General features: G+C 39.3%; 1 protein-coding gene across 1 annotated transcript in view; it reads right to left on the reverse strand.

Moving 5' to 3' along the window:
* LOC128361704 (glypican-1-like) overlaps window positions 1–16792 on the reverse strand; it is a 43844-nt gene that overhangs the window by 319 nt on the left and 26733 nt on the right. The window contains exons 2-9 of the mRNA XM_053322250.1: window positions 10327–10485; window positions 7841–8058; window positions 7131–7304; window positions 5637–5802; window positions 5397–5527; window positions 3814–3951; window positions 3230–3357; window positions 618–793 (exon numbers count right to left, since the gene is read on the reverse strand). Coding sequence (XP_053178225.1) covers window positions 618–793; window positions 3230–3357; window positions 3814–3951; window positions 5397–5527; window positions 5637–5802; window positions 7131–7304; window positions 7841–8058; window positions 10327–10485 — 1290 coding nt within the window. The remainder of the gene's footprint in view (window positions 1–617; window positions 794–3229; window positions 3358–3813; window positions 3952–5396; window positions 5528–5636; window positions 5803–7130; window positions 7305–7840; window positions 8059–10326; window positions 10486–16792) is intronic.

Consider the following 16792-nt stretch of genomic DNA (forward strand, 5'->3'; position numbering starts at 1 on the left):
CTGTAATCACTGAAGGATTGGACCCAGATGGAAATAATGACTGGATAGCAAATTATTCTCTGTAATTGGAATAAGCCTCTTTATAAGGACTGGATGACTGAGTTAGGAAAAGTTGGTGCATTTGAAAGAATATTGTGGAATGTGTGACAGGGTAGAAAAATATTCCTTCCTCAAATTGGGCATGTAATCTCTTTTATAAATGCATTAATGATATTCATTTACTTGCTTACGTGTTATACGTGTATTTCCTGTCAGGATGGGTCTTTTTTGCTTTATTGAGACACTGTATTTTGATTGACCTATTTTTTCTGTTTAAAAATAAATCTGTTCTCTGATGTGCAGTACTGATGTTATATTTAAAAATACAAATGGTGAGTCATAAAAAAAAAGAAAATGTTTTTAAATATTATTCAGTATGTGGGGTCCATCTCACCTTCATGAATGTAATCAGTGTTTTTTAATTTAAGTCATTAGTTGTCATGCAGTGGTTTATGTATCTGCACATGTGAGACTGTTGAGTTTTTGAAAGGAACACACATAACAGAATGCACCAGACGTTTCATATATAAAATATTAACACTGGAAAGTATTTTTACAAACATTAGAAGGAAACCCACTTGCATCCTGGAAATCCACGTCATTGCCATCCAGTGCATTTTTCAGCCTATTGCTCATAATTTTGAGTTGCATGATCTGTTGCCGGATGGTCATGTCTGGCTTGGTGATGTCAAGCTCCACCTCTGGGTTGTTGATCTGATTGGCCAAGCCGTCACCCATCACCTCTGGAAGGTACCTGATTGGATGAGATGAAAAGACAGGGAGGGGATTGTGGTAACATCATTAGGGCATTTTTGTTAAAAAGAAAACACACAAAAAACTGGGTGTAGGGGAAAGGATCTGGTTAATGAGAGGGTTCTTTTTTTTAAGCAAGGCTCTATTTGAATTTATTTACTTAAAAGCACATGCATGCACACTCAGTAAGTCTGCACAGCTGTGCTCAATTTTCTAAATTAAGTGTGGCATTTTGCTGACAGTGCCTGGTCAGCAGATAGACCAACAAACTGTATTACAGCCCACACATGCACACATACATGCTTGTACTTCCGTACTTGTGAGGACCCTCATTGACAAACTACATCCCTTTATAAAGATATTAGGTTTGACCTGTTTTACTACTTGAGATTTTATAAGTCACTCACTAAAGAAGATCAGGTTTTAGAGTCAAGTCACCAAGTCAGTCAGTCGGAGACTGGTAAACCAGTAAATGAACACTGAGTCTACAACTTGGGCCCAGACTAGAACAAATAAATAAATCCCATGAAATGTTTCTTGGAGAATGTTGGTGATTTGAATAGAGGTTTTCAATGGTTAAATATGAATTAATAAACTGATTTGATACTTTAGTGTTCTTGTTCAGAAATTAATTTAAGCTGGCTAACCCAATGAACCCAGGAAGCAGGCAAGCTACTGGCATGTTGGATGGATTGATGGAGGTTGAGCCAATGGGATATAGCGTGCTAAATTGAACAAGCACCAAAGGGGCTGCTTTTTTGACAGGGCTAGTTTAATACAGTACTTGATACATCTCCACAAATACACTTAAAAAGTTGCATACTAGTGACATGTTGTCTCATCTTGTTTGCACTAGCTAGCAAGCAGATGAGAAGAGCCAGTCAGTCATTGAGTTAGTGGTAAGGAGGACTTGTAACTCCAGAGTCAGTAAAAGGAGTTGTTCCTTCCAAATTATTTGTTCATCACTGTCCCCTTGCGCTTATGTCTACTCTTATCCATCATAACAACATACACAGTATAACACCCCCATCCTTACACACACACACAAAGTAGACAAGACAGCCACACTTGCTATTTTTAATTGTAGGTTTTAATTTTTCCATGCTTTTACTATTATTGAGTTTATGAATTTTTTATGTTTTTTTTCAATTCTTACTGTTAAATGTTTGTTCTATATAAAGCACATTGAGTTGCCCCTGGGTATGAAATTAGCTATATAAATAAAGCTTGCCTTGCCTATGAGTGTAGTCTGCATGGTCTCAAATTTTGCGCAGGGCAGATGACAACATTTACATCACTGACCAATGGAGCCCTGCAGCCAAGGGAAGTATCAATTGATCTTTATAATTCACTCTCTGCCACACCTGTGCACACACGATTTATATTTCTTTAATGTGTCACACACAGTCAGGGATTCATCTATATTTCATGGCTTTTTTCTCACATTATTCACTGTCTTCATTATAAGAAGACACGAAAGAGTCAATTTCAAGATTTGAGGCTTGACTTGAACTCTCTCTCTCTCTTCCTCTCTCTCGCACACACACATATCTATAATTCATGCCTTTTGAAATTCACTGTCATATATTTCTGAGGGTTCTGCTCATGAAAAAATCTAATCAGTTGGCGATAAGCCAACCACTTAAAAGGATATGAGATGTGCGGGGGGCAAGATAACATGTATACATATCAACATGGCATCAAATTGTTTTATAATCCATTTACACAAGGATTAAGGGAGGCGAAAAAAGTGCAGGGGGGTGTGTGTGTGTGTGTGTGTGGCTACGAATGCATATTGCATGGTGTGAATTTTAAAAGGTTTCAAATCTTTGCATATGGAAGAAATCCTGCCTTAGAAAGGACTTCCATACACTGCTTTCAGTTGAGCTGAGAAGAAATAGTTTGTTGTCCTTGACCAAAGAAAGAGCTGGGCTGTTATAGTATCTTTATAAGAGGCTAGTAGTCTCCCTTGCTTCTCTTCAAAGGCCTCAGTTATTATTACAGAACATGCACTTTCTTCTTGTAATGCACCTTGTGTGTGCATTGCATGAATTAAACTTGTGATGAAGAGATTTCAGACCTTGAAACTGTTTTATTTAACACTCTACATGGTATTTAGATGGAAGTGTGGTTTGGAGTTTTAAGGCTTGGTTTCAGGAACATCAACATCAATATGGGTACAAAGATTGATATCAGAAATGTATTAAATCAAAGAATGAGTGCATTGATGATGGATTGACAATCAATTCTCACAACAACTGAAGTGGACAGGCATGTAACCTGAAATTAAAAGGCATACTTAAAAGGAAAAAAAACTTATAGGCTAACCATGAAACATTCATATATTAAATATCTAAATGGCAGTGAGACAGTAACATGACATGTAAGGAAGATTACTGCTGCTCAACCATTTTTCTAGACCGCGGTTCTTCCTCACCTGGCTTTGGTAATGCCATTCCAGCATTTATCCTTATCACTTCCATCTGCCAATTTTCTGCAAAGTTCGACAGGGAGCTGGAGCCAGTACTGGCGCATTTCCCTCAGCTTGCTGGAGAGATCTGACACCTGAGAACAGAGATACCCAGAGTCTTTGTGTGGGTAAGGAGTCACATGTCTCAAGTGTTGAAGGACAAGCCCCAAATCACATCCATTGAGAATCCTTATTAAGTTAAAGTGTTTTTCCAGAAAACAGCACCATTATACCTGTAAGTGAATGCAGTCTATCTCTATTGTGATATATGGATAGCCCTCGACAAAGGCACATACATTTCTATATATGTTTTTGTGTCATATAAGTCCATGTGGGCTAGGGACTTGTATGTGTATGACAGATAACATGACAACTAACTAAATTGGATGTTTCCATTAAATAAAAGTAATTTCTCAAAAACATAAAGGAAATCCACCTCTTCAGTCATTCTTTCAAAACCACATCAGAACATATTTACTTACAGTATAAATATACAAATTATCACAGACACACGTTTCATTTTAGTCTCTTTATCTTCTATACATACACACCTGCATCTCCAGTCTGAGTCCAGCAGTGGGGGAGGGTTTGTACTCCGAGGCAGTCAGCGAGCCACTCTTCTTCCTTTGCTCGTGTAGCGAGGGGCTTCCTGTGCCTGGTTCACCTGGAGTTCCACATGTCTGGTACACCTAAACATACAGAAACACACAGATATACAAACACTTTTCAACATGCATGTACTAGGAGCTGGAGACATAGTTTCTAAAAAAAACTCAAATTGCCTAACATTCTCAAATACAGCTCTAGGACATATTGTATTACAACATTTGTGCTACTGTACATCCACTAGATGTCACCATAGATACATGTTTAAAACTTTAAAGCTGTTTGACTTGCAGTTGCGTCCTTGTACTGTAATTTAAAAGGCAGATTCATTGAGTTTTTAAATCCCACATCTAATATTTTCAGCCATTAATGTTATGACATTCTGATTGGACTGGACATTCTGTCTCATTTTGTCTCAACAGTGAGACAAAATGTTCCATCTGATGAATACATTACACCAAACTCAACATGTAAAAGTTTATGGAAACAGTGAGTGGCAGAGATTGAAAATAAACCACACTTTAAAAGTTGTAGGAACAAATCTGCTTTGCTTTGAAAACAAGGCCAAGACTTTATTTCTTTTTGCTGTTCTTGCCGCCTGTCGAATAAATGGGCGTCAATATTTATCACATCTGTTATGTGACAGAACATTATGAGCGCATAGCAGCACACTAATGCTATTAACCCTCATTTGAAAGACATATTTAGACAACCAATAAAAGTTAGTGCTGAAAGACTGAGTCTATTACCTTTGAAGAACATTCTTGTGCTTTATTTCAAGTGCAATTGTTCCTTGAAGATAATAATATTGCCTCTGTATGATATTGCCGAATGAGCAGGGAATCACACATATTTGACAAAAGATTGACTTCCATAAAACATCACTTTCACCCTGCTTGACTGCTGATAAAGGACAGGAAGTATAAATTGTACAGAGCCACAGGTACGTTGCTGCTTACAGTGATAAAGGATTGAGCCTTGATGGGAACACTGCATTAAGTGACAACAATGGCTGTAGTTTGTGTGGTGGTTAAATGGTTTTTAATGTTGACAGATGGTGTTTTTTTCCAGGTTATTGATTCACTGGTATGGGACTTTAAATGTCAGAAACAGGAATGGACTGGGAAACACTGTCAAGGCAGCTCATAAAATCATTGGTGAGCCGTAGTCTTTTCTGTCAAACATTTATAGCAGACAAATCACACCGGAAGCTAGATCCATCATAGCATATCCAGGCCATCCTCTCCTTAAGGAATTACATACAGGTTTCCAAAAGGTAGGTGTAACAGGTTCCAATTTTCACTTATACCAAGTGCAGTAAACACTCTTTAGCACCTTTTTTTTTTTTTTTGCATTTTTCCTTCATGTGAGTGTTTCCTTCATGTGAGTACCAGTAATTTTAATGTCTTGAATTGTCTTATTGTTTTAATGCTGCCTTACTACATGAAAAAAATAAAAAGCTCCTAGAAGAAACATGTTTTGTATGTGTATGTCTATTCAAGCGATGAGCCAAACTGAAATGTCTTACTTTTGCTGTGAATGTGTCCATGTTTTCCTGAAGGTAGTGCACAGCGTCAAAGATTCGAACGGGGATGGAGGAGAGAACCACATCCAGACTGGGCTCCGTACTGAAACTAGATGCCACCTGGATCATGGTGTCTGAAGAGGGGAGAGGAGAGGAGAGAAGATGTTTGTATTTGCTTTTAAGAACATCTGGACTACCTCTGGCTGTACCCTCCGAGGAGTTCTTGTACTATCTGAATCTCACTTATAAGATTCTGCCACTCGGTGTCGAGGTCAGCTTGGTTGGCAAGGCAACCCTTCATGACGTTGGAGCAGTAGCTGGAGCAGGGTTGGACGGAGGCCATGCCGCGACAGTGAGGACAGTAAACCAGCTTCATCAGGGCCTTTCCACAATCTGGACTCAGAGAAACCTGAAAAGGGTCGACAGGACAATTTGCATTACCTCATGATGGATAATGAAAGAAGGACATTCACATCCAGAGTCGCCTTTGATGAATTGTGCGTTATGACAGTTCCCCCCTCACTTTTGACACGTGGTGACACTTTCCTCATTATATTTTAGAGTACAAATAACCCAAGGAAAAGGATGAGCAGCAGGGGGCGGTATGGTAACATTATACAAGACAGCCTGAAGAAGGAGGAAATGACAGCCTTGCTTGTCATGTGTCTCTTATGCTGTCAGCTTCTGAGTATCTACGTAAGTCATGAAAGGAGTCCAGTTCCATAGTGGAGTTATTTTACCAGTACAGGTGGTACTACAGGCGTGAATTAACGGACTCCACCAGCGTGTGTGTGTAAGTTTTGGATTACACTATAACTTTGTTTTCTAATCTATGTGATTCAGATTTAGCTTTATGGATACATTTTCCCTCCACGATTCTCACATTCATTTCTGTGCAGTGTCAAAATCAGCCAGCGGACTCGTGAGATTTTTGTGTATCAACGCCAAGTCTGTATTCATTTGTGTCAGTGTTATTTCATCATTTCAAGTGCTGGCTGATTTAAAAAGCCTCAGTTCACTATGATAGTGTCTTAACCAAAATGAATGCAGACTTGATGTTGAAAATAGCTGTGATATAAATATCAGACCTGTTGAAAACAGATCAAATTATGCAAAATTACGGGGCATGGTTCATTAAATTGCCAAACTGGGACAAGGATTATATGGTAAACCTGACATGTATATTTATAGTGGCATGAACAAATAAAGAAGGATGTTAAAATGCCTTGTTGTGCTGATATGAGCTAGTTCAAGTCTTCACTACATGCATAATAACACAAACACAAGATTCACATCAGTATTTGGGAGAAAAAAAAATTGCATCAAGAGCTGCAAAAACACCATCACACCCATAATTTGACAACAGCATTGTCATGGCTCCAAATGAGAGCTTTGTTCTGATGGCAGAGTCTGACACTTAATTTTTGATGATCTTTGTGTTTTCCAGTTTTAGGGTGGAGACATTTTCTCTGGCAGTTAGGGTGTGACAACTATCCATCATAGTTGCTTTCCTGGGACTCAGCCCAGCAGGCCTTAGTCACAAACACACCAGCCCACACACACATACGAAAACACACACACACACAAACACAGAAAGAAATATTCTCGCTCACTTTGACACAAACAACAAATCTTTAACTCTCAGTCTCAGCTTCTCTCACACCAACTCATCATGTCTCTCTGTGTGTTTCACTGCATCCCTTCTACTGTGACATGCACACACACATACACACTCACCTGGGAGACCTTCCTGACCACATCTCCGCTGACTACTAGGCCCTGGATAAATGACCTAGCTGTGACAAAAGCCCGGATCACCTTCATCTTCATGTCCCTTGGGACGTCTCCAAATGGTCGCAGCGTCTCTTGTTGCTTAGCAACACATTCAAGATAGTCTTCTGAAATGTTGACCTGTCAGACAGAGGTTACAGTGGACAGCAGACATGATAAAGTAGAATGGTGACAGGAGTTTAAAAGACTATTAAAAATACCTCTCCTACCTAACAGGAGAATTGTAAATATGTAAGTGTGATAATAGATGAAAAAACAAGTGTAAGTGATGCATCTAAAAATGGAAATTTTATCAGCTTCTCACGTTGTGCAAATATTTTATCACGTTTTTACATGCTAGAACAGAAGCAATGTTTGAGAAGAAGCAGTTGAGCTCGGAGCTGAAAGGGTGAGGTGAATAGTTTGCAAATCCTTCAATTGTGTATAACATAGAGTGTAATTTGACTATTATTAAGGTGGAAGTTCAAACATCAAAAATAAGACTGAGACCGCCATATTGTGACCTAGCCTGACCTCTTCCCCTATCTCAGCTGTCCAATCAGTGCTCTGCTTTCTGCCTTACTATCACACTTTTGCCATTAATGGGTTTGCTCTTTTGTTCCCTGTATTTTGCCCGTCTCTCATTCAATGTGTGACAGATCTGAAGTTGAACTCACATCTGTTGGGGTGGAGCTTTTAAAGGTGCGTTCCAGGAGACGGGACCAGAATTCTGACAGGGTCTCGTCCAAGTTGAGAGCGGAGCCCCTGTAGTACTGTCGCAGGTCTGTATAAAGATCTCCATAGAGACGGGTGTTCTGTGAGTACAGGGGGCCGAGGGGAGACAGCGCCTCCTGCAGGGAGCGCTCAGAACGTCTGTGCAGTTCAGTGAAATAGGCTGGAGGAGGAGAGAGGAAAGAGAGACATAGGAGAGATGAGAGGGAGCAGAGTTAATAAGCACAGGAAAAGAAGGAGAGGGAAGAAAAGAACAGGAGATTTGTTTTGGCAAGTTATGATGATCTGAAATAGAAAATCTGAATCTGAAATATTTGTTACAACAGCTTGACCATTACGTACATGTTTGATATGTCATGGCCTTGTCATCTTAGCAAACAGCTGCTTTATCACACACAGAGAAGACTCTTGAATAACATTTATTTGGAGTCAAGTTTTTGGCAGCATGACTAATGTAAGTCCAATATTAACCCTTTAATTTTGTTTTGAATCTCACTGACTTTTTCCCTAATTTAACCGGGTCTTTAGCAGCTCTGTGCTCCACTATGTGCACCAGCTAGTCGCTAACTTTGCTTGTCTTACGCATGTTGTCGGGAAGGTAGGCTCAGTGGATTAATTAGACCTTTTTCTACTGGAAACAACACTGATGTGAGCTGTAAGAGTGACCCAAAAGTTGAGGGTTGTAAAACCAGAACAATGAGCTGAAAGACACTAAAACACTCTGTAAAGCTAAGGGGAACCACATGATTGGGCGGAAATTCTCTGTGGATTTGACACTATGAATCATACAAATATTTGTTTAGTATCCCTGCAACAATATAACATTGCACTTCTACTGTATAATACTTTTTTATACTATGCTTTCTTTTTCCTTGTCAAACTATGTGCATACATTACCCACAATGCATCATGACCTCCGACAGTTCAGTCAGAGATTTGGGTGTGACGTATTAGTAGCGGGTAATGTAGTCTCAAGCAGAGATGAAGAGCAGGCTACGGAGGTCTGGTAACCTCTCATCTTTCTTTCTTTTACTCTATACCCTTAGAATTATTTTTCATTTTCAACCTTCTAGTTTCCAGCGGACTCAAGTGACATCACTGGAGGCAATTTATCAGACATCATGCAGCTCCATCTGGAGCTACATGAGGCTTTCACGTATGAAGTTGTACTCCCCCAGACCTGTAAACAGACTTTGATATGTAAAATTGGTGCAGTTCCCCTTTATGTGTAATTTCATTTTGTAGAAAAATGATCCAATAAGCAACGATATTGAAATACTGCTAATGAAAATTTAATAAGGAATTAAATTGCTTCTCAGACTTCTCAGACAGAAAGTTCATGTCCAATGGATCCAACTAACCCTTAATTTATTCTTGAAAGATTCTTTTCTTATTCATGCACAGTATATTTTTTAGTCATTAAGCTGATTTACTCTCTTTTCTACTGATCTGATAATCACTTCTAATTCATATTTATTCATTTCACATTTTTTAAAGGCTTCTTTGAAATGTTCTCTGCAGCCAGATGGATACAAAGCGATAGAGAGGTCAAACAGAGAGAATAAGAGAGTCAGTGAGCTGTCTCTGCAGTATATTGGTCTGGGCTTTTCCCTCATGCTTCAAAGGCTGTGGACCAGTGCCAGCCTGCTCTAACCACAACCAGATGGACAGCCACATTACTGCTACTGAGGTGGCCTGCTGCCTTCAGACTAATAATACTGTCCTCCTCCGACTAGTCCTCCTCCTGCTCTCTGTTTCTCTTTCTTCAGTTTTGTTTTTGTTGTGACTCACTTTTTCTATTCAGTACTAATGACACATTTCTCACTTGCTGCATTTGTCTCTCCCTATTGTTGGCCATGGCATTTTATCAGTTTTTTTTTCTCTTTCTCCCTCCCTCCATCTCTCCTTTTTTCTGATGTGCAGTGATCTGCAGACTCGGCTCCTCAGTGGGTCAACTGCTCATTAGCCGAACCAGCCACGGCCCCGGGGGACACCCCTCTGTTTGTGTGTGCGTGCATGTGTGTGTGTGTGTGTGTGTGTGTGCACGTGCGTGCGTGTGTGTGTGCTTCTTCAAGATCAGGCGATCGGCTTATCACGTTTCATTGTGTCTGGCTGACTCTGCTCTCATTATAACACCCAGTCAGGGGTCCTCTTGACGCACAGGACACATACACGTTCCCCTTTGCGTGCACGTGCACACACACACACACGCACACACACACACGCACACACACACACACACACACACACACTGTTACTACTGAAGCTGCAGTATTGACTGCTGAGCACAGCCAGAGCTTGTAGCGAACACAGACGTAAAAAATACACAACATACAAATGTCACACTCCCCTGTGCTCACTGCTGATACTTCAGCTTGCCCAGTAATGAGTATTCATCCTGCAAACACACACAGAAACACACCCTACTTACTGTCAAAGCTCCTGTGGAGACCGTTGAAGACAGCCTGTAGCGACCTGCCAGCCTCTCTGATCAGTCCCTCAGTCTCCCGTGTGCTCAGACCAGCAAGGTTCTCCTCCATGGTGCTGGTACAACAGGTCGGGCCCTGGGGACACATCCTCAGATGTTCACCTGGTGCAGTGGGGAAAACACAGAGTCATTAATTAATATAATTGTATTTCATTTAAATATTTTACATTAATTGACTACTGGACGTCCACTAAACCAAACTAATCTCACCACCAAGGATTTGACAATACAGTTAAGGAAATCCTTTTAGACAGACTCAACTAAAGCTGCAACAATAAAAAGATCATGAGAAAACAAATACTATTTTAATAATTCATTAATTGTTTCAGTCCCTTTTTAAGCAAATAAGCCAAACACTCTTTGGTTTCAGCTCCATAAATTCGAGGAGTTGTTGCTTGTTTGTCATATAGGATAGTAATGCAAATATTGTTGGGTTTTGGACTGTTGGTCAGAAAACATAAGACATTTGAAGGTATAATCTTGGACTTTGGTAAATTATAAAGGCTATTTTTCTCTATTTTCGATTCATCAGTCGAAAAAATAATTGTTAGTTTCAGCCCTAGTCTTATGGACCATGCAATTCTTTAACTTATATGAAAGCATGAATATCCCCAAAATTGGCCATATGAAATTGTCACATGACAATAATAGTATGACACATAAAGTCAGACGACATACTGCTTAAATACTGTATTAACTCATAAATAGTTTAAAACTTTGATATAACTCATTCTTCATTACTTATGATAGTAGTACATTGTATTCCTTTGACCTGTTTATTTTTGCTTGAATTGTAACCCTAGAGGGTTTTTCTGATGTGGCACTGCTGTTTTTGCCCACTGTAAGTAAAGTATTTGAGTGCCTCTACCCACTTTATAAATCATTTATTTCACTCTTGAATTCCTTTTAGAGCATGTACAGTATAATCATTGTTTTTTTGGCTTTCATCCTCTTTTCCGTACCTAGTTGCTTTATATTTTCTGTAGCTGTGTGTTTGATGTGTTGTGGTGTGTTCATGTTATTTTTTCTATAATGAGTTCATTCATTCATACACTTGATTTTTGACCTCGTAATAAAATCATTTTACATGTTTATGAACTAACAACACAAAACAACAGCTGTATTGGCAGTTACAACTTTGCTAACTGACTTTTTAATGCATGTAATTATTTATGCATATAATTTGTACAGAACTTTTCATTCACAGTGAAATGCAAAGTGCTATAGTATGATACTTAGTCTATGCCTTTGTAAACCCAGTTTCCTTTTAATAGTAGCATTTAAGTTTTACACTGATTTTGGTTTGAACTTTGCTGTTTTCATTGACTCCAAGTTTTAATAATAACAAAATATTTTATCACATTAAATAAATCGGAGAAAAATGATTCTTTTTTTATATCTAGAAAAACTGATTACTGCACTACACTTCTGACAGGACTTCCTAATAAGACCATCAGGCACGAGCAACTTATTCAAAAATCAGCTGTAAGAGTTCTGGACTAAAACCAAAAAGACAGCACAGTATTTAAATCTCTACACTCGTTGCCAGTAATCCATAGAACTGATTTTAAAGTCTTATTAATTATTCATACATTTCTACATGGAGTGGGCCCTAAATATATGACTGATATGCTTGAGCAATCTAACCCTGTGAGACTTGTTATATCACTTGGGAGTGGACTGCTTGTGATGCCCAGGGCAAAATCTAAACGAGGAGAAGCGGCTTTTAGTCATTATGCAGCACAGCGCTGGAACCAACTGCTTGGTTGTCTCAGGACCATCCATAGCTTTTAAATCCGGACTGAAAACCTTATTATCCTGAAGCACTTATAATAAAATGTTTTTGAAAAACCCTCAATGTCTTATTATTGTATTTTTAACTTGAACTATACTTTTTCAAAATTATTTCTATCTCTATATTGATTATTTTGCTTCATGCTGGTTGTGTTGCTTTAACTTCTCCGTACGGCACCTTGAATCCACCTCAGTGTATAAAACGTGCTTTACAACATCTGCAAAAAGGCATAAATACATGACAAAACACTGTCATAACCTTGACATGCTTGATTTTGTGACATCTCACAGAAAATACTGTTTGATTGGCCTAAACACAGAAAGTAATGATAAATGTGGATATAACAGTGTTTTTTTAACAAGCTTCATTTATCTACTTTAATCACTAACTAAACCCTGCATGATCCATAACCCATCCAACCTAAACCTGAGCCCTATAATCTTGAAACAATGTTACTCTGACCTTTACCATAAAACATTAAAATATAGAGAAAAGCGTAGAAAATTGCTCGCCTTCAAAAAATTTTCTATACTTGAGGGGATACTCAAGCTCATGAGGGAGGGTAGAAAGATCTTGTTCACACACACACATACATATATACATACATGAACACACACACACACACACCACATATGCCAGACAGCCTAGAAAGCAGTCTGCAGCATCAGTCTCTTGGCAGACTGAATGCCTCAGGATTGGTTTGTGTCTGTGTGTTCATGTATGTGTGTGTGTGTGTGTGTTCGTATGTGTGTGTGCATGCCCACATCTGGGAAGGTTAAGGGGGAGTAAGTACCCCACAGCTGTGTGCATCACTGCTCTCTTCCTTCTTAACAGGTCCTTGGTTGGTGTGTGTGTGTGTGTGTGTGTGTGTGTGTGTGTGTGTGTGTGTGTGTGCGTGGGTGGGTGGGTGTATGTGTGTGGGTTGTGGGGCAGAATTTGTCCACCATGGTAAGTGGAGCAGAAGAGGAGACGCCTTCATCATCACCGCTCCATGAATCTTTCATTGGCACTGGCTGGTGTGAGTGAGTTGTATGTGTGTGTGTGTGTGTGAGAGAAAGAGAGACCGGCAGCCATAGCATAGTACCCAAATAACACTAACTTACTTCCTTTTTCACATCATTTTATTTGGGATATTTTAAGCCTTTTACTGCTTTATTACACATAGAAAAAGAGTTTCAAGTTTTTTTAAGCTTGAGTTTAACTCTCAGACCCTCGTTCCACAGAGCAACAAGGATGCTCATTTAATATTCCAATTTTTTCACAAGGCCTCAAGTGTCAAGTGCAGGTCAGTCTGTCTCAGATGAGACACAAACACCATCAAATAAAAATCCATTTCTGTTAAACACACCTGCTTTGTACTGAGCTGTGAGTCTGATTTAAAATTGTAACAGCACATTCACACTTTAGCTGTACCACAATCCTGATAATCTGGGTTTTCAGTGAAAAACTACGGAATCACCTCTTTTTGTTTGTCTGCGGCTGCTGTCTGTCAACATTTGAAGAAAACCTTTTATGTTTTAAATTCATGCCATTATAATATTATAGACTATTGAAATATGAACTATTGAAAACTGAAGCAGTACCTATGATCGTGTGCAATCAGAAAGGTTCTGCATTTAGTATAATGTCATATCCCCACCCAAGGTTCAGTCAAGTTAATTAAAATAGTTGATATGTTTAATTGGATTGGGTAAAATGGTTTTGTCTCCACCATTTGAGCAGTTTCCCACAATGAAAGGTTATAGAATACATTCCCAGTCTATACTTTTCTCCTTTTTTAGAGAAGAAGAGGAAAAAGAAGGGATCAACAGGGCAGGGAGATTTATGTTCGATATACAGTGACAGAGGAATGATGACTGACAAAACAAAATGTAATGTTAGTTGTAGAACTTTTTTTTTCCTTTTAACTATTTTAATTTAACACTGCGTTGATAAAATAGAACAGAAGATATGAAGGGTGTCTTCTTAACACTGTGTTTTTGCAGTTGCAGAACATATCAGTGATGTTTTGAGTGGACAAATGTCCTTCTTATTACCACAGGATCAATCCAATAAGGGTCATTAGTAATAGGTGTGTTGTGTAGGTACATTACATTAATATCATATTCCACTTCAGACTAAAGAAATTACTCTTACATATTTTGTACTAAAAAAAACACATGAAAAAAAAAGCTGGGCTACTTTTATGACAACTGGGCAGGTTCAGAGTCAAAGCTGGTAACACCTGGTAGGATTGGAGGAGAGAAGAGAAGACAAGTAGTAGAGTAGAGTAGAGTAGAGTAGAGTAGATTAGAGTAGAGTAGAGTAGAGGTCGCAGCTGCTTTAAAACTCAAACCATCAGCGTTATACGTGGTTCAGAGACTGCAGACAGCATCCATGGGTGCTCATGTGCTGCAGCTAATGTTAACATTTAGTTGTTGGTTTGCTTACCAACCCAGATGACATAAGGCGTTTACCACAGACACATATGCTTTACTGCATTCCTGGGTTGCTGGGTAATGGAAGCTGCTGGCATCCTGCTATAAAACCTTAATTTACTTGGAAAGACAGAACTAAGCACAGTGGCGACACACACACACATACACACACACACACACACACACACACGCGTGCACACACACACGTGCAAAAGGAAAACTGGCGAACGTGCTAATACATGCAAAATTTGCTTTCTAGTAGTTTGAAAAGACCAGAAGGTTCAACATGTTAAAGGTTTTCTCAGGAAATTTGAGATCAAGTGCCTTGCTCAAGGGGACTCTGAAGGAAAATGGAGAAAATTACATCTGCATATAGTGACAGAGTAAGATTATTAAAATGGGGAAAAAAACTTTACCCCTTTTAAGCAAAAGCCTCCAAGCAAAACACAGGTCTTAAGTGCATATAGTGACAGAGTGAGATTATTAAAATGGGGGAAAAAAGTTTAGCCCTTTTAAGCAAAAGCCTCCAAGCAAAACACAGGTCGTAAGTGCTGGAGAGGAGAGGAGAGGAGAGGAGAGGAGAGGAGAGGAGAGGAGAGGAGAGGAGAGGAGAGGAGAGGAGAGAAGAGGAGAGGAGAGGAGAGGAGAGGAGATATTAGATGTGATATCTGGGTCAAATAAAATGTTTTTTTTATGTGATGCGGGCACTCAAATTGTTTTTGCCCTCAAGCTTCAGCATATATTTAGTTAAATCTATAACCTGGGGGCACACACGCACACAGTTATACTACACTTGTGAGGACCTTCATTGACATAATTCATTCCCTAGGGCCTAAGGCTCTGTTCAGATGAGAAAAACAAGATGCTCAGAGCATCGCAATAGAAGGAGAGAGACAGCACTTTCAGTTACTTTCTATTCATGTGACCCTTCGAAATACTGCTGCTAACCCTAACCCTAAAGGCAGAGTTATACTTGAAACAAACTACAATATCTGACCACATCTTTATAGCTATTCTGAACAATCACACTCAAAGATAAAGTGGGGTGAGAAAAAAACTATAATTCTAATGGAAGTTAAAATCCTGTCAAAAACTGGCCTATTACTGCGCTAACTGGGCTTGCTCGTCAGTAGTGGAAAGTGACATAAAATGCCAGACACAGCCTCCGCACTTCCAGGGCTGGACAAGTAATGGGGGAGGGGCTTTAGATGCTCTTTGACATTTTCAAAAGCACTTAGTTTATAGTATACGGACGTCTAAACCTTCACAGGTCTGACTAAACCTGACCTGAGAAAACAAAGCTTCTGTTGATCTCTTGACATGAGATTTGCTCTTGGACGCCGAGCCCAAACCATCTTTGCGAGGCATGTTTGGCTCTTATCCCTCTGACTGATGCTTTGTCTTTAGCTCAACCACCTAATCTGAACTCATCCCATTGTGTAGTGTTACCTTATGAGGACTGCCCTTGTTGCTCTTTTCCATCAGGTCCTACATGAAGGGGAGGGCCTTTATTGATATACAGTACACTGGCTTATGTCTTGCCTTTTATTCCCTTTATGTAGTCAGAGAGAAAACATGACCTAACCTAACCCTAAACGTAATTATAATTTAAACCCTAAAGGTCTTATCCCTCAAACAGCTCTTTAAGAAACTAAGACTCACACACACAGCTATGCAGGGTATTCATTTCAGCCTAACAGTAATTAGTTTAACTCCTCCTGGGTCTGATTTTTCTTCAATAAGACCTTTATTCCTACAGTGTCACGTGGCAAATCATCAAGAAGACATGGAAAAAGTACAGGAGACAGTTTGACAGTTGAATTAAAATGTACAACCCTGTGAAAACACCTGCTGAGCCATCAGGACCTTTCATGCCTCTTTACTGTTCCTGGTGATGGTATGTTCAGACAGAAAGCATTTCACCTCACCTCATTCACATTTATTTGTCAACTGGACGATTTGTGTCTGTTGCCTTAAACTACCAAAATGCCAATTGTATCTGCCAACTGTGTCTGCTGGAGTGTTTCTGTGTGTTTGTGTTCAGATCAACCTCTGACTGAACTCTTGTTTGTGTACGTCTAAGATGATTAATCACCTAGTAATAGTGATGGACAGTTCAGCGGAGCTTCCTGTTTCGTGCTTGTACACATTATCCGAAATTGTTGGCATGAGAAGTGAAGCATTGACTATATGGAAT

This window comes from Scomber japonicus, chromosome 7 (genome assembly GCF_027409825.1).
Source record: "Scomber japonicus isolate fScoJap1 chromosome 7, fScoJap1.pri, whole genome shotgun sequence".
In the NCBI taxonomy this organism is placed as follows: domain Eukaryota; kingdom Metazoa; phylum Chordata; class Actinopteri; order Scombriformes; family Scombridae; genus Scomber; species Scomber japonicus.